This window comes from Tachyglossus aculeatus, chromosome 2 (genome assembly GCF_015852505.1).
Source record: "Tachyglossus aculeatus isolate mTacAcu1 chromosome 2, mTacAcu1.pri, whole genome shotgun sequence".
In the NCBI taxonomy this organism is placed as follows: Eukaryota; Metazoa; Chordata; class Mammalia; order Monotremata; family Tachyglossidae; genus Tachyglossus; species Tachyglossus aculeatus.
Genome location: NC_052067.1, coordinates 88,076,143 through 88,095,396, shown reverse-complemented (window position 1 = coordinate 88,095,396; position 19,254 = coordinate 88,076,143). Strand labels below are relative to the sequence as shown.

The following is a 19,254-nucleotide window of genomic DNA, read 5'->3' as shown; positions in this document are numbered from 1 at the left end:
ACACAGTAAGCGCTCAATAAGTATGATTGAATGAATTAATCAACAAGGGCAAAAGAAAAGATCAGACTTGTAACAGTATTTTGAGTTATGGGGTTTCCTGCTATCCATAAACAGTATAACTGATGAATCAATTTAGGGGTGTGGATTTGGGCAAGGCAGGGATGCAGAAAAAAATCCTTTATCACCAGAATTGCAAAAGTACTTTGGCATTCTTGACCGTAAATACAATTTTTTTTGATACTCTTCACTTGAAAATTCCAACTCGGCTGGTTACCAGAGCCTTGTGAATTGATGATAATATTCTCCTGACATTGCATTCTTCCCTGAAAAGATTACCTAGGAGATAATTGTTTCTGAACACATCACTGATGCTCTGAAATGTGAATGATTATACTCACCGTCCAAAGAAGCTTCTGGTATGTAATCAGGTAGTGCATGGTGTGTGCAGTCCCTGCTGCCATGCCAAACTCACTTTGTTCGTTCACCTTCAGGCCAAAACCATAGCCCATGAAAAGGTTTGGGGCCATTACCATGGCTACATTCCTTGCTGTCATTTTATTTTTCTCCCGGTGATCTATTACCCTTTCAAGGAATTCCAACAGAACCTGCAAGAAGAGGAAATCTTTCATATTGCTCTGAACCACAAAAATGAGACTGAAACATTGCAGTGCCGATACCCCTTGGTGAGGTTAGTTCAGCTGTAAAACAAATCACTTGATGAACCTCTTACCTTCTCATTTTTACATATGTACTCTGCTACTGAGCTAGTTGTCTACTTGTGTTTATTACCTATACATGGAAGCAGCATGGCCTAGTGGAAATGGCACAGGCCTGAGGGTCAGAGGACCTGGGTCCTAATCCCGGTTCTGCCATTTGCCTGCTGTGTGACCTTGGGTAAGTCACTTACCTTCTCTGTGCCTCAGTTCCCTCATCTGCAAATTGAGGATTTTCTCATTCCTGTTCTCCCTTCTAACAGATTGGGAGCCCCATGTGAGACCTCATTTTCCTGCATCTACCCCAGTACTTAATACAGTGCTTGGCACATAGGAAGTGCTTAACAAATACTACAATTATTATTATACTTTAAATTATATTATGTTATATTAGTATTATTAGTACATAATTATATTACAAGCCCCTCCTGACAGTAAGCTCACTGTGGGCAGGGAATGTATCAACTTTTTTATGCTTAGTACCATTCACTGCACACTAAGCATTCAGTAAATATGATTGATTGATACATATCACTTTCTTTACCTAATATCTATTTATCATTTTAGATCTGTTTTGCTCCCCCTTTAGATGGTGAGTTCCTCAAGGACAGGGACCATAACATATTTCTTCAGCGTGTTACCCAAAGTGCCTAATAGACAGCTCAGGTCCAGTAGATGCTCAATACATACATTGCTGTGGGTGGTGATTTTAGAAGTTTCTTCTTTTGCTTAATTGAAATCAAACTGGTCTAGACAAAAGAATGGATAGAAAGTCCACTGGTCACAGTGGCATTGAGACCAACATTTTAAAGGAGCAGCACGGTTCAATGGAAAGAACACGGGCTTTAGAGTCAGAGGTCATGGGTTCAAACCCTGGTTCTGCCAATTGTCAGCTGTGTGACTTTGGGCAAGTCAATTAACTCCTTTGTGCCTCAGTTACTTCATTTGTAAAATGTGGATTAAGACTGTGAGCCCCCTGTGGGACAACCTGATCACCTTGTAACCTCCCCAGCATTTAGAACAGTACTTTGCACATAGTAAGCACCATCATTATTATTATCTTTCCCTTCAAAGGGCAGATCTAACCACATTAGACGGGTTTCTTTTTAGACACCACATGAGTTGCATTTAGCGGAAGCTTCCTCAGGTATCTATCACACTTAGTCTAAATTGAGCTACTGAGCATCCTGTGTTAAAGAACTTTGCTTTAAAGGGGGAGTTGTGAATTTAATACTTTATAAGAGTAAAAAAAAATGAGAGAATCCCAAATGATGAGAAATGAATAACAGGCCATGCTTTGGAAAATATTTACCTGTTCCTAAATAAAAGGGAACTGAAGCTGAGATTATTTATCGAAGATTATCAATCAATGGTACTTACTGAGCATTTACTGTGTGCAGAGCATTATATACTAAGATTAGCCAATAAATCACCGAATTCTCCTTTACAATCTAAATATGCAATGGAGTGCTGCACAATCTCCTAAGAACATGAAATATTATCCATAAAAATTCTATGAACAGCAATTGCCTCTAAGTGTGAATTATCCTAAAGTGGCAAAGTATTTCCCCTACTCTTAGCTTTTATCAGAATCTGAAATACCTTTTCTTTGTTTTGATTTCAGGTTGTAATATGGCATGAAGATTTTACTCATGGAAGCTTAAACATATTTTGTCTCATTGAAACCTTCCAAATGGAACCCCAAGAATTCAAGTACAAAATTCATCAGAAAGTGATCAGGAGAGATAATCGGACTTTCCGATCATTACCATTCATGATTGTTAGAGTTCCCTCCCATAGAAAATTAACCCCCAGTGCAGAACTGGTAGCACAACCCCAACCCAAGTGGGGAGAGGGGAGAGAGAAAGTTCTTTATGGGTTGGCACGGGGTGAAGCTACAACTGGGTTACTGAGACAATCTAGCTCCATGCAATGCTCCCTATACCCTCCGCTATCATAGATTTGGAAATAAGCAGGGAAAGATGAGTAAGTGTAGAGGGGCAATCAGGAAGCACTTCACCCCTCTGTGATTTTAAGAGTCAGTCAGTCATTCATAATTACTGAGCATTTACTGTGTGCAGATCACTGTACTAAGCACTTGGAAGAGTACAATATTAAATGGTTGAGCCTTCAAACTGGTAGCAGGGGAAAACTGGATAAAATGTGTTTTTTTTGGCAAAGTGTTCTGCTGATCTTTCTTAGAACTCCAATTCATTATCTTCTTTTTCTCAGAAGTCAGAAGCAGTTGGCATTCCAAATGTACAGATAAGAGCACTGTGCACTAAACTGACCAGTCAACAAAAACTGACCAGTTAACAAACTAGGAAGCAACCTAGTAATAGAACTCCAAATCAAAATCTGGCCAAAACACAACACTAGATTTGCAGTGTGGCTCAGTGGAAAGAGCAAGGGCTTGGGAGTCAGAGGTCATGGGTTCTTATTCCAGCTCCACCACGTCTGCTGTGTGACCTCGGGCAAGTAACTTAACTTCTCTGAGCCTCAGTTCCCTCACCTGTAAAATGGGGATGAAGACTGTGAGCGCCACGTGGGACAACCTGATCACCGTGTATCCTCCCCAGTGCTTAGAACAGTGCTTGGCACATAGTAAGCACTTAACAAATGCCATCAGTATTATTTCACTAGTTCCTGGCATTTCATTTCCCTTTTGAGTTTCAAGGAACTTTTGATCTCTTCCATTTTGGAAAAAAAAATCCACAGTGTGAGAGATTTAATGAGCTCCATTCCTTATCTATGCACAATAAAATCTGACACAATATCATAGTGCTTAGACCAAAGTCTTCTTTCTCCACAGAACTGGGACTAGTTGTAAATGTTACTCATTTAACGACCAAACAAAACTTCTTTCCATTTTAGTGAAAAGAAATTTAGAATAAAAATAAGCTATCCAACCCATGCACACTTTTTCATACCACTGATCCACACAGGACTCGATCCAGAAAATCTGAGTATTAAAATTTATATCCAACATCTTCCACAATGTTCACCCAGAGTGAAATGTTTTGAAGTATACTAAGTTGCAGGGGGGAGGAATAATTGCACTTCATAAGATATTCACATTGAGTTGTGAGATGGTGTTTGATTATTGTAATAATGGAATGATAATATTGAAAAAATGTGATCTGTTTTAAGCTCATGTGTCAAGCACTGTAGGAGGGAGAACAGGTGTTGAAGCCACATTTTGCAGATGATGAAACTGAGGGGACTGAGAAGTTAAGGTATCAGATCCCAGATCCTCTGGGTCCCAGGCCCATGCTCTTTCCAGTAGCCCATGCTGGTTCCATAGAATTGTGGAGTAGGCTGCAGACAACCCACCTTGTTTTATTTGAAATAAAGACTAGGGCAGTTGGAAAAGTTGCCCATCAAGATAAATGAAGACACAGTAGAAGAACCACATGATATTATGTCGAATCCTACTTCAGTGACTTGATATTTTACGTAGTTAGATACTCAAAGTAAAAACTGGTCCTTATTCTTTCTTCATGGAATTAGGGGTGGGGGAACTATCCAGAACAAAGGCAAGTTGAATCATTTTCTCTGAACAGATTTATCTAATAGGATAATATCCGACAATCATGGAAGTATTATTGGAATGAAAAGTATCAATGGAATGCCAACACTGGGCTAAAGTTACAGAATTTTAGTTTCAAAGTGAGGATAAAAATAATACGCCAAGTACATTTGTGATGGAAAATGCACTATGCAAAGCACCAGCTGGTTTATCTCTCATGGGCTAAGAAAGCCTGATTCATTGATTAAAAAAACCCAAGTGTTTTGAACTAATGTGACTGCTCTCTTTGTTCCCCGGGGAACAGGGTGGTATTGCGTGATATTGCTGTGTATCAGCTGATGGAGATTACAGGTCATCACCAAAGACATTACATATGAGATTTCCAGGTGCAATAACTGCATTGAAATCATTATTGATTTCCTCAGCCCTTTTCCCACCTGAACCTTCCCTAGGGGCTTCACGGAATGTCCTGATCAATTTACATTTTCCAAGGTTAAGTACGGTCCTCTCAATTTGAAATGATATTTAAAAATGAATGGCCCCCCTCCCCTCTGACCTTCAGAGTGTCTCTGTTGGCTTCGGGAAGGAGGATGATGAGAAGATTCAAAGCCTGGAGCTGCTGCTTCCTGGTTGGGAGATCTATAGGGAAAACAAATGCATCAAGGTATTTGGAAATTCTCACAGTGACTTTGAGTGTAATATGGCTGTCAAAGAATGAGACATCTCTAGTGGAGCTTAGTAGAAAGAATCTAGAACTAGGAGTCAGAAGATCCAGGTTCAAGTCTCAGTTCTGTCATGGGCATATGCTGAGGGAGATAGGGCAAATACCTACATTTTCTGGACTTCATTTTCCTCATCTGTAAAATGGGGATAAGATCGATTGTGAGTCCAGTGTAGGAAGATAAATTGTCTAATATCATAAGCTTATATCTACTCCAGGGCTTAGCCCTTAGTAGGCATTTAATAAATACTGTTATCTAACCATTGAACGGCAAATCTAGATTTGTGAGATATTGTCAAGGCCCAGCTGTATCTGCAGAATTTCCTGCTCATTACCTACAACTGTCACATGACTTTTCTGCCTTCTGTCAGCAGACACATGACAATGCTTTTGCAAAAATTTAGGTTCTGACTGATTTTATAACAAAACCACCTGAAAGATCTAGGTTTCCTCCATTCAGCACAGAGGCAAGATAAAAATAATAAAATTAAATTTCTGACCCAAGCTAAGCGGATCCACTCAGATTAAAAATACCTTTACTTGAGATAACCACCTCACAATCACTCAATGGTATTTATCCAATACTTACTGAGTGCAGAGCACTGTATTAAGCACTTGGTTGAGTACAAAATAAGAGTTGGTAATCATAATAGTAATAATAATAATAATTGTGCTATTATTTAAGATTTTAGCACATGCCAAGCAGTGTACTATGCCAAACACTGGGGCAGATACAAGATAATCAGTTCCCATGTGGGGTTCACAATCTAAGTAGGAGGGAGATCTATGTGCCGGGGTAGATGCAAGTAATTCAGGTCAGACTCGGTCCCTGCCCCAATCAGGATTCACATTCTATGTATATGGAAGGACAGGTATTGAATCTCCATTTTACAGATGAGGAAGCTGAGGCACAGAGAAGTTAAATGACTTGCCCAAGTTCACACAACCAACAAGTGGAGGGAGTTAAAACCCAGGTTCTCTGATTCCCAAGTCTATGCTCTTTCCACTAGACTAGGCTGCTTCTTTACATGTTGGTAGATACTTTCCCTGCCAACAAGAAGCTTGCAGTCTAAAGGGGGAGTCAGACATTAAAATAAATTATTGATAGGGGAAGTGGGAGAGTAGAGGGCATATACAAAAGTGCTGTAGGGCTGGAGTGAATATCAAGGTCTTAAGGGGTATAAATCCAAGTGTATAAGTTACAAGGGTTGAGGCTAGGGGAAATGAGGGTTTAGTCAGGGAAGCCAAGGCATTTTGGAGGAAAAGCGATTTTAGGAGGGCTTTGAAGGTGAGGAAGAGTGGTGGTTCTGTCACACAAAAGATATATTCAGTTCAAAAAAATGTTAAATGAATCATAACAAAAAGACTAACAAAGGAACAACAAAATAATTCACATTAAAAAAATACTTTGAGAGAAACTTGGAAGTACTATGTTCAGCTTTTCTAAAATTAACCTCTCTCCACTAGACTGTAAACTCTTTCAGGGGAGGGGTAAAGTCTACAAACTGTATTGGAAAGTACAATATATATAGTGAATACTTATAGTGTGCAGAGCACTGTATTAAGTGCTTGGGAGAGTACACTATATCAGAGGTGGTAGACATGTTCCCTCCCACAAGAAGCTTACAGACTACAGGTAGAAACAGATATTAAAATAAGTTTCAGATTTGGACACGAATGCTGAGGGGCTGAGGCTGGGGTGAATAAAGGGTACGATCCAAGCACTTAACATTTCTCTGCATAGACTCAATGCTCCATTCACTTTCGTTCATTAGTATAACTCCTATAAACTTGTAGGAAAGAGTAAAAATTAAACATTTTTCTCAGAGTAGAAAAGGAAAAGTCCTGTATTTGGTGGGGAGTCAGGTCAATAACAAATGTTCATGGTGATTTGAAATATGGGATGATTGGGAAGCAGTGTGCTTAGTGGAAAGAGCACAGGCCTTGAAGTCAGAGGACCTGGGTTCTAAGCTCAACTCCTCCACTTCTCTGCTGTGTGACCCTGGGCAAGTCACTTATCTCCATGACTCAGTTACCACATCTGTAAAATGGTGACTACAACTGTGAGCCTCCTGTAAGACATGAACTGTGTCCAACCTTGCATCTGCCCCAATGCTTAGTACAGTGCCTGGCATATAGTAAGTGCTTAACAAGTTCATTTAAAAAGAATGGAGAAAGGGGAGCAGGAGACCCACCTAGCCAGTACCTCCAATAAAAGTTTATAATGGCCAGGACAAAATGATAACAGAGGTACCCTCACTCTGTTTTTAATTATGATCCACAAGAGAGATGCACACTCTATTGCTATTTTATGACTCTGAGTTTGCAAGAAAAGTGACGTCAGAGTTTTGAAGGAACTCAGGTCTCAGAAATGCTCATGGCCTATCATTGCAAAATCTAATATTCTAAACTCAGGTGCTCCATTCCAATGATGGAACAAGAAATTTGATTGGATCGAGAAAAGGAAGTCTATAAGCTCACTGTAGGCAGGGAACACGTGTGTTATATTGTTATATCATATTCTCCCAAGCACAGAGTACAGTACAGTACTGAGAAGCCATGTGGCACAGTGGCAAGAGCACGGGTTTAGGAGTCAGAGGACGTGGGTTCCAATCTCAGCTCCACCACTTGTCTGCTGTGTGACCTTGGATAAGTCACAACTTCTCTGTGCCTCAGTTCCCTGAGCTACAAAATGGGGATTAAGACTGTAAGCCCCACTTGAGACAACCTGATTACCGTACATCTCCCCCAGCACTTAGAACAGTGCTTGGCACATAGTAAGCGCTTAACAAATACCATCATTATCATTATTATTACTCTGCACACAGTAAATGCTCAATAAGTAGAGCTCACTGACTGACTTTTAGAAATGGATTACTTAAGAAAGGCTGGCAGGCTGTTGCATGTGGAGTTCATTGATTTTAGAGCAATTGTTATCCAGTAAGTGTTTCTCTGCACGCTTGGCAAGAAAGACAAAGTTGAATCTAAACTTCTAACATGCCTCATCTCATTGCCAACGTAAATATCAAATTACTTTTAAAAAAAAAATACATAATGTGTTGTGTTTCCTAAATACTATGGTATAAATCTTAACAGGAAGAAATCGTATGCTTATGCTAGGGTACCTATAAATAGAATAAATGATTTTGCAGCATATCCACATATTCGAAAATACTAGGATTTCTATTTCAACATATTTAGGCTCCTCGTTTATTGTTCAAAAGAACCATTAAGGTCACATCTCCTCCAAGAGGCTTTACCTGATTAAGCCCTCTTTTTCCTGACTAGCTCTCCCTTCTGTGTCATCTATACTCTTGGATCTGTGAACTTTGGACATTTTGATATTCACCCTACCCTTAACCCCACTATACTTATGCATATATCTTTAAATTCTATGTATATAAAGATATGTATATATCTTTAAATTAAAGAATTAATTATCTCAATGTTTCTTTCCTCTTCTAGACTGTAAACATGTTATGGACAGGGAATGTATCCACTTATTCTGTTGTACTGTACTCTCCCAAGAGCTTAGTACAGTGCTCCGCATCTAGTAAGTGCTCAATAGATATAGCTCAACAGCTATAATTTATTAAAGGTTCTTCAACTTTGGCATATTTAGTCAAGAATTGATTCTTCCTAGATGTATTATCCACTTAGTGGGTTACCTATAGCTGAATTTTTTTAAAAGCTCTGCCTTCCCACCACATTTCTTTAATGCTGCAGAACCCACAGCATTGGAGAATGTGACTCTCTAAAGATTGCTTGACACAGGAAGCTCAACAAGAGCTCCTCCCTAGATCTACTTCCCAGGCAGAACCTAAACCACCTCCCTGTTTTTGCAATACCCAACGTTTTGAATCATCTGTGACAAACTCTCCACCTTTCACTGTCCCGTAGAATTAAGAGTTAATGGTATTATCCTTCTCTTTGGCACAATCAACATCATAGTACTTACACTGCACAGCCTGAAAAGCTCTGAGGTATTCCACACTGAGCAACGGCTGGGGCAGGTCTCGAATGAATAACTTCAGGAGGCTGGCGGCATCATGCTGCTTTACGCTTTCCCAATTAAATGTTCCTTCATAAAACTTTGCTTCAAGTTCTTGGCAAAGATTCTGAAAGGCAAGAGAATGAGACTCCTAATATGATGGATCTTTAAACAGCGCAGACAGCAAATACCTCTTCCCACACTGAAGCGGTTTCCACTCTTCAGAAAGGCATCTGAAAGTATTCAAAGACCACCTGTTCATGCCACTTTGTAACTGGCAGAAAAACAAATCCTAAGTCATCAACTCTGTTAATGGGAACGTCAATGAGATGTCGACACACACCTAACCGACATCAACCTTCGCCAGTAGCTGCATGTTTTATAGATCAAACATCTTCAGGGTGAAAGAATAAGAGATGGACCTTTTTTTAAGATTTTAAAGGACTTTCCCACCCACCTTTAACTTGATCATTTAAAAAAATGCACTAGGGAAGAATACTAAGTCTTCAAGACAATTATTTTCCAAAATTACCTAGGAATCTCTATGCCAACATAGAGTCATACCACTGACCACATATCTGGGCTCTTTGCCAAAATTTAATCTCTTTGCTAAAGGCAAGTATGTAATTTAATTCTGTGGCAAATGAAGCATGAAGAAATGCAAATACCATTGTCAAAATAATGCCAAAGAAATGCCCCCTCACAAGATCTTAGCCTGGAACCTCACACTGCCAGCTGGAAAAGTGTTGTTGTTTCCCTAGAGAATGCAAAAGTGTTCTTGATTCCATTTAGTTCTACATCCAGATTTGCAATTTGAATTGCTGATGTCGATCCCTCAACTAAATGAAGCAGCCAGGCCTAGTGGAAAGAGTACAGGCCTGGGAGACAGAGGACTCAGATTCTAACCATGACTCTGTCAATTGCTTACTGTGTGACCTTGGGCAGGTCATTTAACTTCTTTGTGTCTCAGTTTCCTCAGTTGTAAAATGGGGATTCCTTACCTGCTCCCCCTCCCATTTACACTGTAAGCCCGCACTTGAATAACATGTATCTACTCCAGCACTTAGAACAGTGCTTGACACATAGTAAGCACTTTAGAAATACAGTAACAATCAAATTCAATCACTACCAATCAATCAAATGTATTGAGCACTTACAGTGTGCAGAGCACTGTACTAAGTGCTTGGCAGAGTACACTATTACAGAGTTGGTGGGCACATTGCCTGCCCAGAACAAGCTCATGATTCCTTCCTGCAATCCCTTTGCATCCAGAAAACTCTCCTGTGGACAACTTTCCTTCCAGTTTCACAATTGCAACTTTCTCTTTGTGCTGGGCATTCAAACTCACACTGACTTATCTCTCTCCCATTTAAGACAATCACTTTGTCAACAAGGATGGATTCTAAATGTTGAACTGAGCAACTGAACAGCTGAACCCAGATATAATATGAGCATGTACTTCCCTGTTTTCTGGAGAATCTATGTTCCGTTGAACATAGAGCTGAAACTGGGGCTCAGCAATGTGGTAGGTCTATAAGTGCCAGATGAGGAGCTGCATTTGTGAACTTCATGGGCCTCTGACAACTTGTCTCAAAATATTAATAGGTCAAGGATTATTTGGAGGAAACATGGGAGCTATGAAATGGCAACAAAGGGCCCATAAAGAAAAAGAAAGATGAACATTTTTAGAAGGGCACGCTTATTTCAGTTTTCAGAGAATAGTGAAGATGGGACTTGGAACAATAGAAGGGCAGCAATCCCAGTGAAACCCTCTGTGAGAGGATCCTGGAATGAGGAAATGCAGCAAAATGAGGCAATGAAATGCTTTTCCAGGCAGAATTCCCAGAAACAACACTCTCAAGTGGTCAGAAGCATTTAGGAAAAGACCACCAAGGCTAAAGCTGGCTAACCCTTCTCCTCATTTGAGGAGTGGTTCAGGTCCCTGGGTTTTCAGTATGTCCTCTCTGACAAAAACAAAATTCTTTAAGGGTCTGAGGGGACTGGAGCTGTTAAGCCAAGAGAAGTGGAAGATAAAGATGCCAATAACTGCCTTGATCAATCAATCAATCAATCAATCAATCGTATTTATTGAGCGCTTACTATGTGCAGAGCACTGTACTAAGCGCTTGGGAAGTACAAATTGGCATCACATAGAGACAGTCCCTACCCAACAGTGGGCTCACAGTCTAAAAGGGGGAGACAGAGAACAGAACCAAACATACCAACAAAATAAAATAAGTAGGATAGAAATGTACAAGTAAAATAAATAAATGAATAAATAAATAGAGTAATAAATATGTACAACCATATATACATATATACAGGTGCTGTGGGGAAGGGAAGGAGGTAAGACGGGGGGATGGAGAGGGGGATGAGGGGGACAGGAAAGAAGGGGCTCAGTCTGGGAAGGCCTCCTGGAGGAGGTGAGCTCTCAGCAGGGCCTTGAAGGGAGGAAGAGAGCTAGCTTGGCGGATGGGCAGAGGGAGGGCATTCCAGGCCCGGGGGATGACGTGGGCCGGGGGTCGATGGCGGGACAGGCGAGAGCGAGGTACAGTGAGGAGATTAGTGGTGGAGGAGCGGAGGGTGCGGGTTGGGCTGTAGAAGGAGAGAAGGGGGGTGAGGTAGGAGGGGGCGAGGGGATGGACAGCCTTGAAGCCCAGGGTGAGGAGTTTCAGCCTGATGCGCAGATTGATCGGTAGCCATTGGAGGTTTTTGAGGAGGGGAGTAATATGTCCAGAGCGTTTCTGGACAAAGATAATCCGGGCAGCAGCATGAAGTATGGATTGAAGTGGAGAGAGACACGAGGATGGGAGATCAGAGAGAAGGCTAGTGCAGTAGTCAAGACGGGATAGGATGAGAGCTTGAATTAGCAGGATAGCGGTTTGGATGGAGAGGAAAGGGCGGATCTTGGCAATGTTGCGGAGCTGAGACCGGCAGGTTTTGGTGACGGCTTGGATGTGAGGGGTGAATGAGAGAGCGGAGTTGAGGATGACACCAAGGTTGCGGGCTTGTGAGACGGGAAGGATGGTAGTGCCGTCAACAGAGATGGGAAAGTCAGGGAGAGGACAAGGTTTGGGAGGGAAGACAAGGAGCTCAGTCTTCGACATGTTGAGCTTTAGGTGGCGGGCGGACATCCAGATGGAGATGTCCTGAAGGCAGGAGGAGATGCAAGCCTGGAGGGAGGGGGAGAGAGCAGGGGCAGAGATGTAGATCTGGGTGTCATCAGCGTAGAGATGATAGTTGAAGCCGTGGGAGCGAATGAGGTCACCAAGGGAGTGAGTGTATATTGAGAACAGAAGGGGACCAAGCACTGAACCTTGGGGAACCCCCACAGTAAGAGGATGGGAGGGGGAAGAGGAGCCTGCAAAAGAGACTGAGAAAGAACGACCAGAGAGATAAGAGGAGAACCAGGAGAGGACGGAGTCTGTGAAGCCAAGGTCAGATAATGTGTTGAGGAGAAGGGGGTGGTCCACAGTGTCAAAGGCAGCTGAGAGGTCGAGGAGGATTAGGACAGAGTATGAGCCGTTGGATTTGGCAAGCAGGAGGTCATTGGTGACCTTTGAGAGCGCAGTTTCCGTGGAATGAAGGGGACGGAAGCCAGACTGGAGGGGGTCGAGGAGAGAGTTGTTGTTGAGGAATTCTAGGCAGCGCGTGTAGACAACTCGTTCAAGGAGTTTGGAAAGGAATGGTAGGAGGGATATGGGACGATAACTAGAAGGTGAGGTGGGGTCAAGAGAGGGTTTTTTTAGGATGGGAGAGACATGGGCATGTTTGAAGGCAGAGGGGAAGGAACCAGTGGAGAGTGAGCGGTTGAAGATGGAAGTTAAGGAGGGGAGAAGGGATGGAGCGAGAGATTTCATAAGATGAGAGGGAATGGGGTCAGAAGCACAGGTGGCCGGAGTAGCACTTGAGAGGAGGGAGGAGAGTTCCTCTGAGGATACCGCTGGGAAGGATGGGAGAGTAGCAGAGAGTGTTGAGAGCTGGGGGGTTGGAGAAAGGGGGGAAGAGACTTTGGGGAGGTCGGACCTGATGGATTTAATTTTGTTAATGAAGTAGGAGGCCAGATCGTTGGGGGTGAGGGAAGGAGGAGGGGGAGGAACCAGGGGCCTGAGAAGGGAGTTGAATGTACGGAAGAGCTGGCGGGGGTGATGGGCATGGGTGTCAATAAGGGAGGAGAAATAGTTTTGTCTGGCAGAAGAGAGGGCTGAGTTAAGGTAGGAAAGGATAAACTTGAAGTGAACGAGGTTGGCATGGTGTTTAGACTTTCGCCAGCAGCGTTCGGCAGCTCGAGCATAAGAGCGAAGGAGGCGGACAGTGGCAGTGATCCAGGGCTGTGGGTTAGTGGTGCGAGAGCGGCGAAGGGAAAGGGGAGTGAGCGAGTCTAGCTGAGTAGAAAGGGTAGAGGTGAGAGCAGTGATCTGATCATCAAGACTGGGTAGAGAGGAGAGGGCGGCGAGGTGGGGTGTGAGGCGCTCCGAAAGATGGGTGGGGTCCAGAGAGCGGAGATCTCTGTGAGGGAGTAATACGGATTTACAGGGGAAAGGAGTGTGAGTGAGGAGGCAGGTGAGAAGATTATGATCAGAGAGAGGGATCACAGAGTTGGTGAGGGTGGACACAGTGCAGCGGTAGGAGATGATGAGGTCGAGGGTATGACCAAGTTGGTGAGTGGGTGAGGTGGGGTGGAGGAAGAGGTTGGCAGCGTCAAGGAGAGATAGAAGGCGGGCGGCAGAGGAGTCGTTAGGGATATCCATGTGGATATTGAAGTCTCCGAGGATCAGAGTGGGCATGGAGAAGGAGAGAAGGAATGTGAGGAAGGGGTCAAAGTCGTTAAAGAAGTTGGAAGTGGGGCCCGGAGGGTGGTAGATGACGGCTACAAGAATCTGGAGGGGGTGGTAGAGGCGAATAATGTGGGCTTCAAAGGAAGGGAAGGAAAGGGAAGGGGGAGGAGGGATAGTGCGAAAGCGACATTGGGGGGTGAGAAGGATAGCCCTCCAAGAAAGATTTTTCAAATGTGGACACTCATCAGTTGTTCCCTGTATCCCCTGAGGAATGATCTTAACCTTGACTTTCTGGTAATGCCATGTAGACACTCATGTATGGACCTGTTTCTTTGCTGTTCACTTGTTTAATTGTTTGCAGGTTTGTTTGTACAACTTTCTATTTGCTTCCTCTTATATCTAGAGTATTATTAGGGAATTTGTGTCTCCTAGTCTTCCCCATTAGATTTTGAAGTCTGATAAGGACAGAGGCCTCAAAGTCACTCACTAGGTGCTCAATGAATGGGTAATGATGAAAGGTAGTGATTGTGGTAGTGGTGAAGGAGAAGAAATGAAGATAAAAGAGAGATTGAGTTTGAATAAAGGAATGATAATTAGGTTGAGAAGTCACTGGAATGGGTTACAAAATGCAGTTACCCTGTTTCTGCTCTTGAAGTCACGTAATAATAATAATAATAATAATAATAACAATAGTAATAATAATAATGGTATTTGTTAAGCATTACTATATGCAAAGCACTGTTCTAAGCACTTGGGGGGATACAAGGTGATCATGTTGTCCCATGTGAGGCTCACAGTCTTAATCCCCATTTTACAGATGAGGGAACTGAGGCGCAGAGAAGTTAAGTGACTTGCCCAAAGTCACACAGCATACAAGTGGCGGAGCCAGGATTAGAACTCACGACCTCTGACTCCCAAGCCCGGGCTCTTTCCACTGAGCCACGCTGCTTCTCATGACAACGGACACCCTTTAGTCTTGCATAGTTTTTGTTTTTCAGCCTCACGTAGTCAGGGAGCTGAACTAGATGATGGCTTCCAGCTCTAGGATTCATGCCAGGAACATACCTCTCGGTCTATTCATCACAAAGAAAAGCATGTTGTGTTTGCAAACAGAATATCTTCTGAGAAAATGTAAATATAATTTTGTCCCCTTTGTTAAAAATATAAATTAGAAATAAATTCATAGAGCAAAAAGTTCCATTTGGTTGTGTTGTACAGGCTCTTTGAGTTGGAGGACATGCCATGAACTTAGAGAAGCTTTTGAACTAACTTTTAAGTCTACTGTTTGTACATTGTTAGAAATACCTCCCTTCACATGAAGCAGTGTGGTCTAGTGGAAAGAGCCCAGCCTCGGAATCCGAGAACCTGGGTTCTGATTCTGGCTCTGCCACTTCTCTGCTGTGTGACCTTGGGCAAGTCGCTAAACTTCTGCATGCCTCAGTTCCCTCATCTGCAAAATAGAGATTCAATACCCGTTCTCCCTTCTACTTTTACTGTGAGTTCCATTGCGGGATCTGATCATCTTCTATCTACCTGACTGCTTAGAACAGTGCTTGACACATAGTAAGCACCAAATACCACAATTATTATTATTCTGATGATTATTATGGTATTTCTCAATCACCCACTATGTGCTAATCACTAGCACTACGGAAGAAATGAAATGAAAAATTCCACCATGAAAGGAAACAGTGGTTCCCGTGTCCAAGGCTTCAGGGAAATTCAGTGTGAACCTAAAAGAAATTGGACACAGTCTGCCTCTTTCCTATTCCAGATGGGTTTCATTTTCATGGTGATCTGTGTTTACTGGAAAACTTCACAAGTGCAGAGAGAAATGTGTGCTGTCCACCAACAGATATGAAGGGTGGTAGAAGGAAGTTGGAAAGGAATTCAATGTAATTTTCAAAGATACTCCTTAGGGAGACAAGCAATATGAGAGCTTGAACTTTGAGTCTCAATTCCAAAAGTCAGATGAATGATTCCCTCCCCGTATGACTTGGAAATGCCATTTAATCAAGACTGTTGCCATGTAGATAACCTCTTGGTGGAGAAGCCTTCATTTTGGCTGTGTTTTACCTTGTTGAGTTTTATTTGGTTTAATTAGATGCTCTGTTTTGCCTCTGTTGTAAAGGTAACATTCATTCACCTCTAAGGGAGGCACATGCATAATAATCATTACCAATTCCAACTTCTTTGCTCTACCCAATCCCCTGGGTAAATCAATGATATAATTCTGATTTTGAACAGGTAAAGCTCTCTGGAAGCAGAACCAAAAAAACAACAACTAACTTTTGGCATCTGATAGAAATCAAGGTGTTCATGTCCATCTCAATAGCCGTGTTGGAAGGAAATTGTAAAATATTTCTGAGTCCTTCTGGATCATTACCTTTATTCTTGCTGCAACTCCAGGTATTCGTAGAAGACCTTCAGTTTCCAACCCTCCTTCTTCAATCCGGGAAATCAGCTGCAAATGAATAAAAAAAATGGTTTAAGGTGCTCATAGTAATATTCTCAATAGTGAAGATTTGAAAATAAATATCAAGTTTGCTTGCAAATGCCTTGAAATTGAAACTGTGCCAACTGTACATTTCTGGTAGGATAACTCTTTAAAGGAAGATTCCTAATAATTTTAAAATAAAGTTGATTCATAGGGCACTTTTAGCAAGGACAAGAAATATTGTTCCCTTTTACTAGTTCCAAAAATATATGAATAGTAACAAGACTGATAATAATTGTGGTATTTTTTAAATGTTATTTGCCAAGCACTGTACTAAGTACTGGAGTTGATACAAGATAATTGGGTCCCCCATAGAGCTCACAGTCTAAGTAGGAGGAGAACAGCTACTGAATCCCAATTTTGCAGGTGAGGCAACTGAAGCACAGAGACGTTAAATGACTTGTCAAAGTCCACTCAGCAGGCAAGTGACGGAGCCAGGATTAGAACCAAGGTTCTCTGCTGCTTGTCATGAAAGGAGGTATTTCCAACAATTCACGAACAATAGGCTTAAAAGTTAGTTATAAAGCTCTTAAAATCATTGTATGTCCTCCAGCTCAGAGTCTATACTATATAACCAAATATAACTTTTAGCTCTATGAATTTCTCTCCTGTATATATTGTTTTTTTTACAAAGGAGAAATAATTATGTGTGCATTTTCTCAGAAGCCATTCTGTTTGCAAACATAAACCCTCTCCAAGTTCCTCCTACTCACAAGGAACAGAAAGACCAAGACTTGCGGCACCATTGGGTATGCTCAGTATTCCCAGGAACAAAACACTCATGTCCATCCTTTGCTAAAAGATACATTTTCATCTTCACACCCCAAAATGAAGCATTATCATATATATACAGAACGACACATCTTTAAGTAGTTCCGACAATGTACAAAAATACCCGCTACTTAAGGAACTCCATTCAGCATAAAAAAGAAAGACCAAACATAGACAGAGATGGCAGTGGGAGGTGGTGGTGGAAAAGGGGAAGAATGCTGGAAAAGATAGGAAACATTAGAGGTTATTTTTAATGGGATTTGTTAAGCACTTACTATATGTCAAACACTGTTCTAAGCTCAGGGCAAGATAAGTAGGTTGGACCCAGTCCATGTCCCATATGGGACTCACAGTTTAAATAAGAGGTAGAAGAGGAGAATTGAGTCACAGAGATGTTAAGTGATTTGCCAAAGTTTACATAGCAAGTAACTGGCAGAACCAGGTTTAGAACCCAGATCCTCTACTAGGCCTGTGCTGTTTTCGCTAGGCCGCACTGCTTTATAACAAAATACTGAATCTACTTGACCAAATAAGGAGCACATCCCCAAGTTTGTACATGGGAAGCAGCATGGCATAGTGGATAGAACACAGGCTTGGGAGTCAGAAGGTCATGAGTTCTAACCCTAGATCCACCACTTTCATTCATTCATTCATTCAATCGTATTTATTGAGCGCTTACTGTGTGCAAAGCACTGTACTAAGTACTTGGGAAGTACAAGTCAGCAACACATAGAGACAGGACCTACCCAACTACTTGCTCACAGTCTAGAAGGGGGAGACAGACAACAAAACATGTAGAAAGGTGTCAAAATAGTCAGAACAAATAGAATTATAGCTACATACACACATCACTGTCATCATCTCTGTCTCCCCCTTTTTCTCTGTCTCCCCCTTTTTCTCTGTCTCCCCCTTTTAGACTGTGAGCCCACTGTTGGGTAGGGACTGTCTCTCTATGTTGCCAACTTGTACTTCCCAAGTGCTTAGTACAGTGCTCTGCACACAGTAAGCGCTCAATAAATACGATTGATGATCACTAACCAAATAAATAGAATAGTAAATATGTACAAGTAAAATAGAGTAATAAATCTGTACAAATACAGACAAGTGCTGTGGGGAGGGAAAGGAGGTAGGGTGGGGGGAATGGGGAGGAGCAAAGGCAAAAGGGGGCTCAGTCTGGGAAGGCCTCCTGGAGGAGGTAAGCTCTCAGTAGGGCTTCGAAGGGAGGAAGAGAGCTAGGATGACGGGTGTGTGGAGGGAGGGCATTCCAAGCCGGGGAAGGACGTGGGCTGGGGGTCGATGGTGGGACAGGCAAGAATGAGGCCCAGTGAGGAGGTTAGCAGCAGAGGAACAGAGGGTGCGGGCTGGGCTGGAGAAGGAGAGAAGGGAAGTGAGGTAGGAGGGTACAAGGTGATGGAAAGCCTTGAAGCCAAGAGTGAGGAGTTTTTGCTTGATTCGTAGGTTGACAGGTAGCCACTGGATATTTTTGAGGAGGGGAATAACATGCCCAGAGCATTTCTGTACAAAGATAATCCAGGGAGCAGAGTGAAGTATAGGACTGAAGTGGGGAGAGACAGGAGCATGGGAGACCAGAAAGGAGGCTGATGCAGTAATCCAGTCGGGATAGGATAAGAGTTTGAACCAGCAAGGTAGCAGTTTGGATGGAGAGGAAGGGGTGGATCTTGGCAATGTTGTGGAGGTGAGACCGGCAGGTTTACACTTATCACACTAATCTGTTGTGTGACCTTGGGCAAGTCACTTCATTTTTCTGGGCCTCAGTTTCCTCATCTGTAAAATGGGGATTGAGATTATGAGTCCCATGTGGGACAGGAACTGTGATCAACCCAATCTCCTTGTATCGACCCCACTGCTTAGTACAGGGCCCAAGGACTTAACAAATGCCATAATTGTTACATGAAATAAAGCAGCTTCCAATTCATTTTTATCAGACTCTAGTCATGATTGTAGTGTCCTTTGATTTGAGGATGATAGTTCCAGCAGTGAGACTGCTTCCACGTGTGTAACGGCTGAAACAAAAGAAAAACATGCATATTTTATTTGTGAACTATGTTCTGGCACCTTTTCTGTCTCCTTGCCGCTCTGATTGGCACTGCTCAGATACCAGTGGTTAAGACAGAAAAGCAATGTCTTACCACCTACAAAAAAGGAATGAGAAAGATGCCTACACAAAGAAAGTGTAGAAAGTAGTAAGGAATGGGGCAAAAGACTTGGTAGTCACATATACAACAACACTTTC

At 42.3% G+C, this 19,254-nt stretch overlaps 1 protein-coding gene across 1 annotated transcript in view; it reads right to left on the bottom strand.

Annotated features, from left to right (window-relative positions):
• The window catches only part of ARHGAP18 (Rho GTPase activating protein 18), a 139,149-nt gene that overhangs the window by 17,437 nt on the left and 102,458 nt on the right, over window positions 1–19,254 (bottom strand). Inside the window, exons 8-11 of the mRNA XM_038741204.1 lie at window positions 16,119–16,196; window positions 8,922–9,081; window positions 4,799–4,881; window positions 399–605 (exon numbers count right to left, since the gene is read on the bottom strand). Of these exons, the coding sequence (XP_038597132.1) occupies window positions 399–605; window positions 4,799–4,881; window positions 8,922–9,081; window positions 16,119–16,196 (528 nt within the window). The remainder of the gene's footprint in view (window positions 1–398; window positions 606–4,798; window positions 4,882–8,921; window positions 9,082–16,118; window positions 16,197–19,254) is intronic.